We start from the raw sequence: 15,993 nt of genomic DNA on the forward strand, positions 1-15,993 counted from the left end.
TTCCCATGGGTTTGAGAATATTTATCCACTTTCCCAAAGCCCTTGTCCTTGAAGATACTGAATTTTGACAACTTCAAGAAAAGTTGCAAATACCAAAAGGAAAGCAATTGTTGAGACTCAACTGTGTGTCTCACACTCTGTGTATAATGCTAGAGTCCTGGAACAGAGATGAAGGCATCTCCATTAGAATCACAAAAACATTGACACATCTCAAGACACTGCCCAGTGCTCCTCTCCTGGCTATCCTGGTTCTTGGCACTGAAGGAAAACACTGATACGCTGCTGTTTGTAGAAAGCAGGCCTGAAAACTGGCTGGGTCCATCACACGCTAGACTACCTTGGCTCAGATCAAGGCTTCACCACTTACCAGTTGTGAAGCTCAGACCAGCTACTTATTTTCTCTTTAAGGTTGGTATAAAAACCGGATTGATGTATAAAGTGTTCTGCCTCAAAGTGCAGCTCTAGACGAATTTGCTCCAGTAGCCTTTCAAGGTACAAACTTCAACCTGCCACTAAATATGTAAGCTGAAGGTGTGCCCATTCATCTTATTTCAACATCTCAAGAGATTCTGCTATTGTTTCTGAAAGGAGAATTCTGCCTTTACATGGGGCAAGTTTTTCAAAGGAATTTATGACGAGTTTACAGAGAGAATGACTTAATTGTTTTTATATTTCTTCTACATTTTTCTCTAATCCTAAAAGGACGATTAAAGAGAAACAGGCACAGTAGTATTTCATTTCATGGTTCCTTTGCCACCTTTGTTGATATTGCCTATCTCCCTCTGCTTTGACTGCCTCTGCCATTATTCTGTCAATCCTCAGGAGCTCTTGGAAACACCTTGATTCTAGCCTTCATGCTGAACTAACTCGTCCCTCCAGTCCCTCTGCTGTCCATATACTTATACAATGTTTTTTTCAATTTAAACCCTTAAAACTTTTTTTTTAAATTATGGTAGAGAACAAACCTGGGCCCTTGAACACCATAACTTAAAATTCTAGACTTAACTTTTGGTACTCCCCTCTCATACGTTCTGTATTTTATTAGTCTATCATGAACACTCTTGTCCCCCAAATACCTTTGACTATCTTCATTGCCAAAGGCTAGATTCAGAATCACCTAGAATCAAAACCCTTTGAGGGTTTCCAAAGATGGGTGGCTGAAGAGAGAGGATCCACATTTACATATGCAGCATCATCCCATGACAGGCCCAAGAAAAGCAGAAAAGGAGAAATCCAGATGAACACCAAGATTCCCATCTGTTTCCTGGTCTACCCCAACGTGGGCATCCTTCTGCTCTACATTTAATTGCTGCTCCTGCTCCTCCAGGTCTGTATAATAACAGCCTGTATCTCCTAGTCTACAGCACAAAACCTATCCTCCTTCAGTTGTTTCTTGTCCCAGTGGGGAGAAAAATAATTATATACAAAATTGTTACTGCAAAGAGGAGATGCTGCTGTGATAAACATGGTTCATTGGTTTGTGGAATTAATGTTAAGGAGTTTGGAGCTGTGGTTTAGACAAGACCTAGAATGTTAAGATAGGGAAGCAGAGCTTATGGGCCATCTGGTGGGAGTCCAGGAGACTGCAATGCAAATTGAAATGCAAGGAGTTACTGGGTGAGAAGGGCACAGATTCTGAAAGAGGCTCATCACGGTGTATCATTCAGGTTCTCTAGAGGAACAGGATCAATATATACACATATCTGAATCAAGATGGATATATATAGCAGATATTAATTAAGCTTTTAAATAGTAATGATAGCCAAGTGACGACATCTCAGATGCCGAGAACATAGCCGTCAGTCCTTGAGGCTGGGCAACTCAACAGTTGGAATAGTCCCAGAATAGCTCTCTCCACTAAGGGAGAGTGACCAGTAGTTACTCAAGTCTACCAAGCACAGTGTCTCAATAGGCCCAGTCTGGTACTGGAAGCCTAGGAAGTTTCTGGAGAGCCACTGGTTGCTAGTCCAGGACGAAAGCTTGGAAATGCTGATTCTACTTTCAGCAAGGAACAAAGAGCAGGACCAACAAGAGAGCAATCAGGAAGGCCGAGGGAGCAAACAGCTGGCAAGACACACTTCCTTCTGTAATGCCCTTTCCTATCTGGTTGGCTAGCTGAAGGGGATCCGTCTTTACACACCAAGTGGCTTAGTCCTTCAGCTGGGGCTCTCTATGGAGGTGATTCTACACTGTGACAAGTTGACACTAAAACCAACCATTACAAAGAAACGTTTACCTGTGCACTGTAACATTGGATGAGGGTAAATTCAAAAGCAAAGGGCTACAATGTTATGCAGAAGAGATTTCAAGACAACTTAACATCCAGGTTATTGCTTACTACACTATGGATTTACAGTGAGAGAGAATGGAAGCAGATTTACAGTCTGTGAGAGGGAAGCAGAGTTGAGTAAGTGGGAAATGGGCCAAAGAAAGCAGCCTTAATCGGGACAAAATCATGGACAGAGAGATGTATATTGGCCAGGAAGGGAGCTTGAGCCTGATTAAAGCTGAGGACAAGTTCGGAAGCTACCTGTAGGTAACTTCTACAGGGGGCTGGCCATCAATCAAAGTCTTACAAAAATACACTTTCTCTTTTTGTAGATTAAAGGAGCCCCCAACATGCTGCATTTGGGGAACTTTTTAATAGATGAATATGTTTTGGTTTCAACAAAACTACATCTACAGGCTTAGAAACTATATGGCAGGTAAAGGACTGTGTGATCAACATATATTTAATTTCCCAATTTAATCGTGCAGCATATTGTATGTTAATCAGTTCAAATGATAACACAAAAGTTAAAAAAAAAACTTCCTTTAGTGAAGAAGAGAGATCTTAAGAACAGCAATTGAGAAGATAGTTCAGGGATTTGGATAGCTATCAACCGGTGTCCCATGAAAGACAGAAAATTGGGAGCTTACATGGGACACTGAAGGCTAAGAAAGGATAGAAAACATAGGACACAACAAAGACTCCATGAACAAAATGGCAATGCCTCTAAGTGAATTCTGATGATGTCTCAAGTCTCTGAGCACAGGTCAATCAAAGGTTTCAGTGCTTGTAGTGAGAGTGGAGGTGACCATCTCTAGGGAGCAGTTGTGACTGCACATACGTGTTGTTTAACAGCTTCCATTTTGAAAAGCATTGTGTTTTTATTTCCCTGCCCCAAACCTCTGGTTTCTCAAGACAGATTCAAGGTTTCAGATAGCTATCAATCAGTGTTCCAAGGACAACATAAAAAGTATAGTTCTTGCTATCCTGGACTCTGTAGTACAGGCTTGTCCTGAACTCAGAGATCCGCCTACCTCCAGAGTGCTCCCAAGTTCTGGGATTAATGGTGTGTGCCACCACCACCCATCAAAAAGCTTTGTTTCTTGAATTACATTTTTCTTTTGAATCTCAGTCAACTTTTAGTAGCTGTTAAATCATTTTAAGTTAGGTATTAAAATTTATCAAAATTCTAATTATCTCCAGATAATCCTAGTTTGTTAAATTTCCATTTTTACTAACTTTTCTTATAATGCAATGGCTTCTCAGTATACATTTTCTGTATTTTGAGCATCCTTTACATGGGAAGCCATTCTATCATTTCTAACTCCATGTTGTATCTGTATGTGACTGGATCCGTTCTTGGCAGCAGTATAGAGAATATCACTAAAAATAAGCCAGTGGGTACTGTGCAAATGCAAAAACCATGATGACCGTGATTTACTCAAGTGGGCACTTGACCCATTTAGGTTCACAATAAGTATTTGCTATAATCTTTGTAACAAAAATTTATTGGATATGACAGTGATGGTATTTAAAGACGTATTATTTGTCAGTGCACTATGGAAAAACTTTTCACAATATATAGCCAACTGAGAGATGGAACTCAGTGGTTGTAAGAGAAAACAGGCCTTGATAATGTCATCTACCACCTGCCAGTGTTCAGCTCTGTTTTTGGACTTCTTGGTAATATGAATTACTATGCTTCTTTTTGCCCAAGTCAGTTTAGGCCAGTTTTTCTATGTTTTTAAAAGAGGCCTGACTTCACGTTGAATTGTGTGTGGGTGTGTCTACAACTATACCCTCCACACTTGTTCTATTTCTGAGTTTATGAATAAGATTTTTTAACTCATTCCCAAATATACTTCTCAAAGATATATATATGTGAGATATGTATATACATTATATATGTATGTATATATATATGTGTGTGTATATATATATATGATAATGCACATTCTGTGACACCAAGAGGGATACAGAAAGTAAAGTTGGCAGAACCTTTTAATCTTGAAAATGTTCACAATTTCCCTATAGCCAAACCATACATCTTTATTCTAAACAGGGAGGGATTGTTCTAAAATAATATTAGGCCATTAAATTGCTCATTGCAAAACTGCATTCTGACAAAGAGCTGAATTACTTACTCAGTTTACAGCACTGGGCACCAACACACAGGGCTTTCAACTCTGTAGAAAGTATCCAGACAAGACACACACGAAACGCAGTGTAGAAGACAGGCAGAGTTTATTACAAGACAAAAAGGGCTGGTCTTGAGGATAAGAAGAGCAAGGACCAAAGCAGCTAGGAGGGCAGGGATGTTGAAGGTGAAAGTGGGCAGGCAAGCAATGGCCTCTCTAGACTATTGTACTGCCCTGAGTTTTTAGGCATATTTTATACTATTTCTTTGAGTCCCTAGAACAGAGGGCTTTCTGGACCCCTACTCCCCTACCAGGTGACTGAAAGGCTCACTTGGATTAACTCTGAAGGGAAGAGGTTGAAGCTCCTTTGTTCTTTATTAGAAACCCTCACAAATGGTAGTAATCTTGGGATCTTTTAAGCTGCGATCTCCAATCCCATTCTTTTGACTACTATTCAGAGTTCTAAGTTTGTGTATAGGCTGATTATAAAAGGAGGGACCATGCTCAATGATCTATACTGGTAGATAACTGCTCTACCACTGACTTAATAGAATTTCGATGTAGATTTCCTCTTTTTCTTACTCTTTTGTCTCTCAAGACTGCTGGCCTTCCTTACCTCTTTCCTTCCTTTAAGTCTCACTCTCTGTGCTGGGGAATGAATTCAAGAAGTCATATCCACTAAAATTAAAATTCAGTCAAAATTAAATTGAAACTGGGTGCTGGGTGCTCTGGTTTAGGAATTTTAGAATGCTAAGGTAAGAAAAATGTAACAAGGAATTCTAGGCCAGCCTGGGCTACATAGTGAGAACTTCCTCCAAACAGTGAACCTAGTCAAAATAGCACCAACAGAGTTAAACTTACGTCAATACGACCTAACTAAAAATAACCAGTTAAATACTGGCTAAATGTGTGTGTGTGTGTGTGTATGTGAGATATTTATATCACATACATATATATTACATATATATGTATCTATATATATGTTAATGAGTCTATGCGCACATATGTATGTGTGATGGTTTGTATATGCTGGGCCCAGAGAGTGGCACTATTAGAAAGAGTGGCCTTGTTGGAGTAGGCGTGTCACTGTGGGTGTGGTCTTTAAGACCCTTCTCCTAGGTGCCTGGGAGCCAGTAACCTCATAGCAGCCTTCAGATGAAGTTGTAGAACCCACAGTTTCTTCTGCACCATGCCTACCTAGACGTTCCTGTGTTCCTATCTTCATGATAATGAACTGAACCTCTGAACTTGTAAGCCAGCCCCAATTAAATTTTGTTCTTATAAGAGTTGCCGTGGTCATGTAATCTGTTCACAGCAGTAAAAACCCCACTAAAACAATATGAATGCATGTGAAGGTCAAATATTGACATCAAGTGCTTTGCTCATTCTACACTTTCTCTGATGAGATGGGGTCTCACAGAACCTGGAGTTCACTAATTCTGATAAACTGTGTGGCCAGCAATGATCTCTCTGTGTCTGTGGCTTAGTGCTGTGAAACATACAGCTATGTCTACTTGTTTTTCTTTTCTTTCCTTTTTTATGTATTCATATTTAATGTGGGTAACAGGGATCTAAACTTGGGTCCTTATGTGTATTTGGCAAGCACTTTACTAATAAATAGAGCTATCTCCTCAGAACAAATACTTTTTAAATCTAATTTGGTCAAGTATTTGTTCCAGATAGCCAAATACACATTACTACAGATATTGTCCACAATATAATCCTTTATCTCTATTTTCTGCCAATTTGAGTTCTTGAGTACATGTGAGGGTTCATGATCTCTAATGGTAATGTAAAAATAAAAACAGAACAATCCACAGGATTGGAGAAGTCTGAACCACAGATTTTATTTGTGGAGAAAAAATTGATGTATAGATAGAATAAACTGTTGGAAAAGTAAGGGGAACTTAGTGAGACAAATGCATTAATATCTATCCTATACGACTATCCCAACAAGGACTCTAATGTGCCACAGACCTGCTGTCTGTTTAGAGTTGGCCCTGGGACTCATTTTGTCCATATTTTTTAGCAAAAATGAGAAACAAAGCTAGCAAACTCTTTCACCCTGGTTTGCTTTTAGAGGATGTTTCAGTATCATGGTCGGAAGCAGAGTTTAGACTACTAGAGGACAAGAGACAACTCAGAGAACCATGAAATCCATAAGCCCTATGTTGTTTCTGTTTTGAGACAAGGTCTTGCTATGTGGCCCAGGATGGCCTTGATCTGGTAACGTTCCAGCTTTAGTTTCCCATGTGCTGGAATAAACTCGTAGACACCTGAGTTTTGTGGAATTTGTTATACAATAATGGAAAATGTATAACCTTTTCCAATGTGGTAGAGAAAATACATAAATGTCTGCTTACTATGAAACAAGGTTTATAACCAAATTTTGTCAGAACTGCTATATTCTTACAACTCTATGCAGACGCAAAGCAATTCTGTATGCAGATTTCAGCCCATTAATATACTTTTAAAATACTCAGTATTTTAAAATACTACTACCGAAACAACCGTACCAATCTAAACAATGAGCTAAGTACATGATAAATATTTTTATTTTTAAACACTGAATTGTACATGTTTCATATAAAAGTTGAGATTGGATCCTAAGGTTTTAAAAAATAACTGTATTTGCCAAGATCACCATATTTTTACAGAAGCCAGTGTTCTCTAAACCTGTAGCTTCATCTATCCTACAGCTTTTATAGATTTATAATCTATTCAATACATCTCCAGTATCCTTTAAAAATAAAACTTCATAAAAGATATTCTTATTCAACATGCCAAAACTTATCAAGTTACAGTACAACTGTTCTGCCCTCCAGGTACTATTGAATACCTTTTAGCCAAATGTTGTAAGATTAATTCTCCGTATTTACTTTTATTAAAAAGAGATTTTTGGTAGTGAGAACAAATAACCTCTCATTTGTTGCCTGAAAGCCTAAAATGGGATCATTGGTTTCTAGGCTTGTGACTTGCTGCTTAGCAACCTGCCCCACATGCCTGCCCTCCTTTCTGTTGTACAGCACTGTGGACATGGGGGTGGGCTGCCGGTAGATGAACACTCGGCGAAGGCACTCACACAGCGCTGCGTATGAGTAATTTGGAGCACACGCAAAAAACTTCTTGTCTCTCTTTGATGCTTGCACATAACCTGCCAAAAATACAAGAAAAAAAAACATATCTGTCAGACTGAAGAGAGAAAAATCACAATTTAACACTTAATATTCCATGGTATTCATCACAAATTTAAATATGGAAGTCACACAAATACCATTAACGACTAACAGCCAACAATGGATGAATTCAGCATCATTAATAACAGTGATCCACAGTTTCTTCTAAGACATGCAAAAATATAACTTTAATTCCTAAGGCACAAACACGGCTTCTGCTCATCAACAAAAGCACATTAGACTTCTGTTTAACTCTGTACAATAAAATAATAAAAATCTAAAGTCTTATTATACACTGTAGCTGTCTTCAGACACACCAGAATAGGGCATCTGATTACAGATGGCTGTGAGACACCATGTGGTTGCTGGGATTTGAACTCAGGACCTCTGGAAGAGCAGTCAGTGCTCTTCACCACTGAGCCATCGCTCCAGCCCTAAAAAAAATCTAAAGTCTTAAATACCAAATACATAAAAACTTTAATCCATAGTTTTAAAAAATAAAAAAGTAACCCTAGGAATACAATGACAAATTAAAAAACAAAAACAAAGCAAAACAGCTCCACATTATACAAAAGCCTCCCTCCTATGCCGATGGATCTGCATGAAGATAGCTATATTAGTGAAAGTAGTTTACAGTTTAAAAAAAATCCTCATATAAATTTTAATGACATTCTTTAGAGAAATGGGCAATATAATCCTAAAACTCATGGAAACATAAAAGACCCAAGATAGCCAAGGGAATCCTAAGCAAAAGGTAATGGCTAGGGTTACTATGGTAGTTATTGATCTCAAGTCAGACTACTGAGCCACAGAACAAAGGCAGCATAGTACAGACACAAAAACGGACATACAGACAAATGGAATGGTGTGAAGTGGAGTTTCTCAACCCATGGTGTGGGTCAGGCACCTTTGGGAGTGGAATGACCCTTTCACAGGGGTCACCTAAGAGCATGAGCAAACAGAGACACTGTCACTAACAAACATTAGACATTCTACAGCCTTTGTAACAAGTCGTACTGGGAAACAGGATATCCACATGGAGAGGAATCACTTCAAAGTTGATCAAAAACTTTTAAGACCTGAGATTCTGAAACTAGTAGAGAAAAACAAGCGGTAACAATTGACAAGCAAAAGAAAGGCCTTTTGGGGAAAGACTACCCCAAAACTCACATACTGTACTGTGCAGAAGTAAAAAGGTAATGCACAGTCAGGAAACAAGGGAGCTGAGAAGGCAGCCTACAGAATGCAAGACTCTCTTTGCTTTCTGTATTTCTGAGAGATTTTATATCAAGAATATATAAAGAACTCACTGAATTATGCCAAAGCAAACAGTTCAGTGTATAAACGGGTGATGGAATGAACAGGTAACTTTCTCAAGATGAAGCACAAAGGTCTTGTACATTTAGAAAAATGTTCAGCATGTTAATGTGAAAATTCAAATTAGATCTACATTGACATTCTACCTGAGTTACTCAGGATGGCTGTTCCTGAGAAAAGAAAGGACAATAAATGTTGAGAAGAATGGTGCTGATGGGAGTGTGCACTGGTACAGACAAGACAGAAACCAGTACGACTGAAAAGACACCACTGCCATATGACCCAGTTTAGCTTGGTCATAGAATGGAAGAATCCAGAGATGCTTGCACCCAGGACAGCACTATTTACACAAGTAAAGATGTAGAATTAGCTTAGATACCCATCAGCAGATGAATACATAAAGGAAGTGTGATACACACTTGCATATTCACCTATAAAGAACAAAATTATAAACCACAAGGGAATGGATATGAATGGACATTACGATGTTAATGAAATCAGTCAGACTCAGACAAATACATCATGCATTCTTTCACATACAGACTCTACATAAACACACACACACACACATACACACACACGCATGCACGCACATGCAGACACTCTCACACACACACTCACTCACATGCACTATCACACAAATGTATGTAAGTACAGAGATATGAAAAGGTAACTAAAAGATGGCAATGTAGGAAGAGGAAATATAAGGAAGGAGACAAAAAAATCAATTTTCTCATGCAAACTAGATTTAAATATGTACATGAATATTTATATATTTACATATATGTCTCTATATATTCTACAAAGTGACAAAAGTCATGAGGAACAAGCGGATCAACACTGCTTTTAAAATATTAGGTAGGATGTGAAGATAGAGGGCTCTATTTGAGTAGATGAACATTAACTGTACAGGAAACTCCAACAGTAATATACATAATAACTTGAGTACTAGCTAATATAAAATTGATTCAACAGTTCATTTGCCAGAGCGTTTTGAGATTTCCATCTCAAAAGATGCGCAAGACTCTGCATCTAAAAGCAACCTGGAAGAACTTAGTTCTTCCTTAAGGAAAGAAGATAATTACAAAATAGGAAATACAGTAAAGGTTGAAATAATGTGGTTAATTAATCCATCAAATCTCTTAGTATTTCATGTTATACTTAGAGTCTCTATGAGGCAGTTTAGCTATAAGCGCTAAGTGACACATTTCATCATCAATTAGAGTTTTACATAAACAGCCTTTAAAACCTACAATTTTACATTTTTGCTATAGTAACTTGTGTTCTCATGCTAATTATGTTACCCAAAAACTTGTTTGCAGTGTCCTGCATGTAGGACTAAAGGAAGTCTATCCCCAATTGGTTCTGATTGGTTAATAAAGTTACCAGTAGGTTGGGATTCCTAGGCAGTGACCAAGGAGGGAGGAAGAGGGGATCCCACTATGAGGAGAACATAGGAGACAGTCCACACCAGAAAGGTGCAGGAGGGTGAGACGGCTGACAAGTAGGTGCAGGGGAAGTGGCTCTAGGAGGACTGCCCAGCAGGGTCCAGGGCAGCAAAGATAAAATATCGATTTAGTAAGTATTAACTCAGGAGTATCAGAGGGAGTGTGTGTTAGCCACATGGAGTTAGGCAGTGGCCCAGCCACTGAGCTGTTTAAGGTATGTAAGATATAAGGCTGTGCATGTGTGCCTTTCAGGAATCCACAACATTGGGGCAATAGCTAGAAGCGTGTGTGCACTCCCCAGGAACTATAGAGTGGATTAATATAATACCACAACACATTTTTGCTGCCAGTTTAAAATAAGCTTTAAATAAAGCAATAACTATTGCTAATTCACATAACACAACTCCCATAAAATATTACATAAAATCAATAACAGCACAGTCTATAGTTATACTTTACAATTTTTTCAAGGTGTAGTTTTAAAACAAGCATTTTCTTCTTTAGCAAATACATTCCATTTGTGCATGTCCTTTTCATGACTGTTTCACTACCATGGCCTCTTGCTTTCACTGTGGCTTGGACTTTGAGTCAGACTTTTGCTACGTTAACTGTGGCTAGCCTCAGACTTGTGCCTCCTGCTTCCTCCTCAGGCAGTGGGAATGCAAGTGTGCACCGCCAGGCGTGGATTCCTTTGCACTTTAGTTCAATGAAGTATGTCTTCCCTAAACAGTGTGCATGACTGTACAGCACCTGAGTGATGGTTTTGAAGAGTACTTTGAAGAGATTTAAATACAAGTTGCTGTATGGCAACAGCAAAGCTCCTGCTAATACTGACGTATAAAAACAGCTGATGAGACACAGTCACATGGTTACACTGCCACTTCCATGTGCTTTCTGTAGTGTCTTCTGTGCAACTGTCAGAACAGCTTCTTCTTTCTAGTCTAACAGTTTAAGGGAGCACAGAAGACCAAACCATAGCATGAACCAATGAAGGTAATGTAATCAATGAAGGGCTCAAATGAAAAAGCAGTTTTAAGATGACGACTCCTTGGGCATACAGGAAATGCTACTGGGGAGAATGCTGCCTACCTAGAGCATTGAAGGTTGCAATGTGCTCCCACATGTCATCCTGCTGGCTGCAGTGTGGTTGCCAGAGGAGAGCATCCACATCATGGCGCAGACAGAAGCACGGCATTTCTTTAGGGTCCACAATGACTGAGAACAGGTACTGGTTGCTGCCAAGATTCACCTAAAGTGACAAAGATAAATTTAGCCGAAAGCTAGTAATAAATGAAAATAACTGACATACACCATCATCTCCAATTATCTTAAACTAACTTTTTTTCCCTTCATTCTTCCAAGTATACAGTTCAAGCCAGCCTTGTACTTGGTAATTCTCTTGTCTCAGCCTAGAATTTTACACCTGTACCATTTACCATGTCTTGCTTGTTCTACATTTTGAGGACTTAACTGGGTTGATTCTTCAGAAAACTCCTGAAAGAGATGTTTCTGTTTACATTCATTTAAAGCTCAAGTAAGCAGTGGTGCACTGTGACTTAGCTTGTCCAAAGTGAGGGTGGTTTTAAGCTGTAGATATGAAATCTTTGTTCTCAACCAATATGCCAGCTATCCCTTAAGGTTAGTAGTTAGTTTAACATATGACATGAAAGTACCAAAAGGACAAAAAGAACAGTTTTAAACCACAGAATATAAATGTTAAACTTACAAATGTTAACTTGTGAATATTACCAAGAATAAGTAACAGTACTACAACTTGTGGGTATACTCTTTTAACAGGCATGGGCTAAGTATTAATCTCCCCAGCTCATGACGAGCTGTTATCTTCATGTAATAGCTGAAAGTACAGCTTTGAGAGTTTGAGTAATTGGTTCTAGCCTGTAAGGGAAAGACACAATATTGGATAGAATCTCAGATCTACCTACCAATTACTCCACTGTGCTCCTGAATTACAGTATTAATAACAACAATATTGTTAGTAGCTGTTATGGCAATACTGATGCTTGAGGATCTCATTCTACTACAAAAACAATCATTTGAGACTCATAGTTGGATCCCACTTACAGGAAGCTGCTTTAGTAGAGCTAGGTTGCAGCCATAGTCTTCATCAGCCATCTCATTATTAAGAGCTTTCGATATCAACAGAAATAACATCAAATGTAGGTGCTAGGTTTAAGGTTAAACTTAGGGTGTCTAGTATGATAAATGATAACTTGATTCTATACATTTCACAGTCCAACAGAACAAAATGTTGGCTGAGAAGCTGAGACCTGACTTGTACTCTGGCAGTAAAGTCCTGAAAGGCTGTACTGGGAGGATCATTGGTTCCCTAAGGCAACCTGGGCTCTCAGACTCCAAAGGCAAAGCTTCCCACTTCATGAGAAAAACACAGGAAAGCAGGAGTTTTAGGTAGGCCAGGAGCAAACTCCACACAGCAAGGATGGGCTGGCGTGTTCTCACCACCTCATTTCTTCTTTCCCTTGCTATGGCCTGTCAGTGGCCACGTAAGACTTGTTTTCCAAGTCGTTCTAAAGAGTAGGTCTGTTATGAAAGCCTCAATGGATCCAGCCCTGCTTCAGTTCTTGCTCATCTCGGCTGTTCCTCTGGATTCCCGAGGGCTTTCCCAGAAGGACAAACCCGACAGAGGTAATGCATGGGTGAACTGCAACAGGATTTTCATAAAATATGCCTACTTTCATGAGCAAAGTGAGAATTAACATCACTAATTCTGTAGCTAACTCATCCACCAGCCTCCTGCGCATGACTAGACCACAGTGCGAAAGGAAGAAATGAGCATAAACCATCACCTAAAGGGATAAGCATGAGAGAGTTCAGCTGTGCAAATTAGAGCATGCAGGTGGCAGTCTCTTGGCACAAGCTCCTGCTCTGACTGGACACTTCCTCTTCTGCCACTTACTGATCTATACATGTGCTACACAGTATGTCAACGTGCTACTGATTACAAGCCCAGAAACTCCACACTCTACCTGTTCTGACTCCTCCTGTCTTCTTCCACACTCTGCTTATTCCCCTAGACAGACCAATCATCACCTGTTCCTGGAATACTTATTCTCACAGTCCTAGGAGATCCAGAACTCTAAACATTCTTTCTTTCAGTAGTATATTTCAGTAAAATATACTGCTACATTACTGTTGTTGGGTGTGTAGGCTAAACACTGTCATCCAGACCACCCACACTATAGGTCTCTGGAACTTCTGAACATTTCTTTAGATAATAAAAAGATATATTTAGGATTTTCAGATGGTGTGACTACCCTGGATTATCTGAGTGAACCCAATGTATTCTTAAGTTTCCTTGTAAGAGGGAGGAGAGAATGTCACGAACATAAAGAACAGAAGTGCAGAAAAGGAGGGTGACTACAGGATTCTACACTGCTGGTCATGTGGCTAAAGGGATGGGACTAAGAGCCAAGTAATGTAAGCAACCTTTAGAAAGGAGAGAGGCATGGAAGGAATCCTCCCCCAGAACGTCAGAAAGCAATACAGACAGACAGATAGACCTGACAAGCCATTTTAGGACTTCTAACACTCAGTGACACCAGATTTTTTTTTTTTTTTGCCACTAATTCAGGCCACATTTTAATAGTAACAGTAACCCAAGATAGTCACCATGTTACTAAGTATCTTGAGAATCTTGAGAAGTGAAAGTCTGTCTTGTCTCTAAAGTCTGTTTCCTTTAAAAGTATTTTCCAAGACTCTATACTTAAGTAAGAGAATACTATAGTCCACTTTACAGTTAGAAAGACCACAGACTTTACATGGAATATCTAACAACCAACTTCTTAAAGAACGTTGCTGGAGGGTTCCAGGGTCACTGGTGCACACAGGTTTCTGGACTGTCTGTTCTGCTCTCCACACGCGGATACCCACCCTTTCCCACATCATCCATCTCATCCACCCTTCTGTACTTTCAGCAACACAGCAAACATGCTATGGGCTATCTTAACTGATGAAGAAAATCAACTCTACAATTCCTTTCTGTTTTGACTAGTGTTTGTTCTTTTCTTCATATGGAAGCTTAAGTGATGTGACATGTGATGATATAAATTTTCCTTTCTGAAGGGGTGTCTCTACCTGTGCTGGATGTCATCTATACTCAATACGAAATTCCTCTAGGACTCATGAGCTGCTGAGAAAGCGATTCCTTAGTTTAAATGTTTAAAGGGCTCCAGAGTCCCAAACATAATTAGAAGGGCTATTGAGTGTAGTTTACTGACACAGCATTTGCATATAAAGCTCTGGTTTCAGTGCCCAGATATTTCTTTATCCTTAGTCAGGTATAGGAAGCATAAATCACAGTTTTCAACAGAAAATGCTATATCCTGGTTCTAAATAAAATTTCACAGACTTTATAACTGTAGACAAAAGTAAACTGGGAGTATAACAAAAAAAAAAGATGACAGCAGTGGGCCGATATATTGTCAGCAAGAGGTACCAATCAATAGTTTATTAGTAGTACGAAGAATACAGCGAGGCAGCTGCAATGAGAAGAAAGCATCTGAAGAGCAGGCTGAGGCAACCTATTGTAGAGGCAATAAATGCCAATTACCTCAAATGTCTCTATGGGCATCTATAGAAATAGATGGTATGGTAACTGATGGTCACATTGTCGCTATGCGGGGAAGGTTACGTTCTTCAGGATGCTCTATATACAACATTGAGCAAATAAAAGATTTGAGTAAGATTACTGACAGGGCTTTAAATATAGGTTTTGTATTATATGTGAAAAATTAATCTAGACAACTTATTTCATAGAAACTCATTCCTTGTTAGTACCAAAGATATATCTGACTACCTTAATTCAATAAATCTTTTGTCCAATAAGAAAAAAATCCATATTATCTGTATTTTCACATTCACTGTAGATAAGGTCGATTTAATGCTGAAGACTATAATTAGAGTAAAATATTATCAAGAAAATGTGAAGTAGTCAGCTGATAGTCTTCTTAGGAACACCAAGCAATTAGACTTCTGAAGATTTTAAGTCAGAATGAAGAAATTCAAAGAATCCTCACTGTTACTAACCAATTAAACTGAAAACTACTACCAAGAAAAGAATTTTATTTATCTATTCAAGAATAAAATTTCTTCATTGGGAAACCAGATCAAAACTTGAATTTTCAATTCTATTCAGTACACCAATGAAATCTATAAAATACTCAGAAGATCTCTATTCCCCACTTTTTTGATCTTCATTATCTAAGAAGTAAAACTACTATCCACTTCATAAATGAAAAAATTCAAATTTAAGGAGCAGAGCTATATAAGTTAAGGAAGTAATGAATATAGTGGCTACAATTTAAATACGGATGTGTTTCCAAACTTGTATTCTTCATTACCAAACTATATTCTCTTCAACAACCCACTTTATAGTAGCTATGAGGCAAGTACCCTAGTTTCCCTATGTGGTGCTATTTCAAATATGGTAATCCATATCCTGTGACTTCTGAGTGTTAGGTTATACAGTAAGTTCACGGTTTTACATTTTAAACTGAAAATGGAAGTTTTATACAATCCTCTTCCATTTTCTTTGAGCACTCATTTAGTAAATTACCTATATTATTGACTTTTTTCCATGACCGTAAGCTAGGATGGTATAATTACCT

The 15,993-nt window shown here is 38.7% G+C and overlaps 1 protein-coding gene across 8 annotated transcripts in view; it reads right to left on the bottom strand.

Annotated features, from left to right (window-relative positions):
- Positions 1 to 6,944: 6,944 nt before the first annotated feature.
- The window catches only part of Nudcd1 (NudC domain containing 1), a 44,617-nt gene continuing 35,568 nt past the window's right edge, over positions 6,945 to 15,993 (bottom strand). For all 8 annotated transcript variants that reach the window (XM_006241614.5, NM_001130561.2, XM_063263838.1 and 5 more), the window contains 2 exons: positions 11,438 to 11,597; positions 6,945 to 7,561 (listed from right to left, as the gene is read on the bottom strand). In XM_006241614.5, the coding sequence (XP_006241676.1) occupies positions 7,269 to 7,561; positions 11,438 to 11,597 (453 nt within the window). In that variant the 3' untranslated portion in view covers positions 6,945 to 7,268. The remainder of the gene's footprint in view (positions 7,562 to 11,437; positions 11,598 to 15,993) is intronic.

Source organism: Rattus norvegicus, chromosome 7, assembly GCF_036323735.1.
Source record: "Rattus norvegicus strain BN/NHsdMcwi chromosome 7, GRCr8, whole genome shotgun sequence".
Taxonomy (NCBI): Eukaryota; Metazoa; Chordata; class Mammalia; order Rodentia; family Muridae; genus Rattus; species Rattus norvegicus.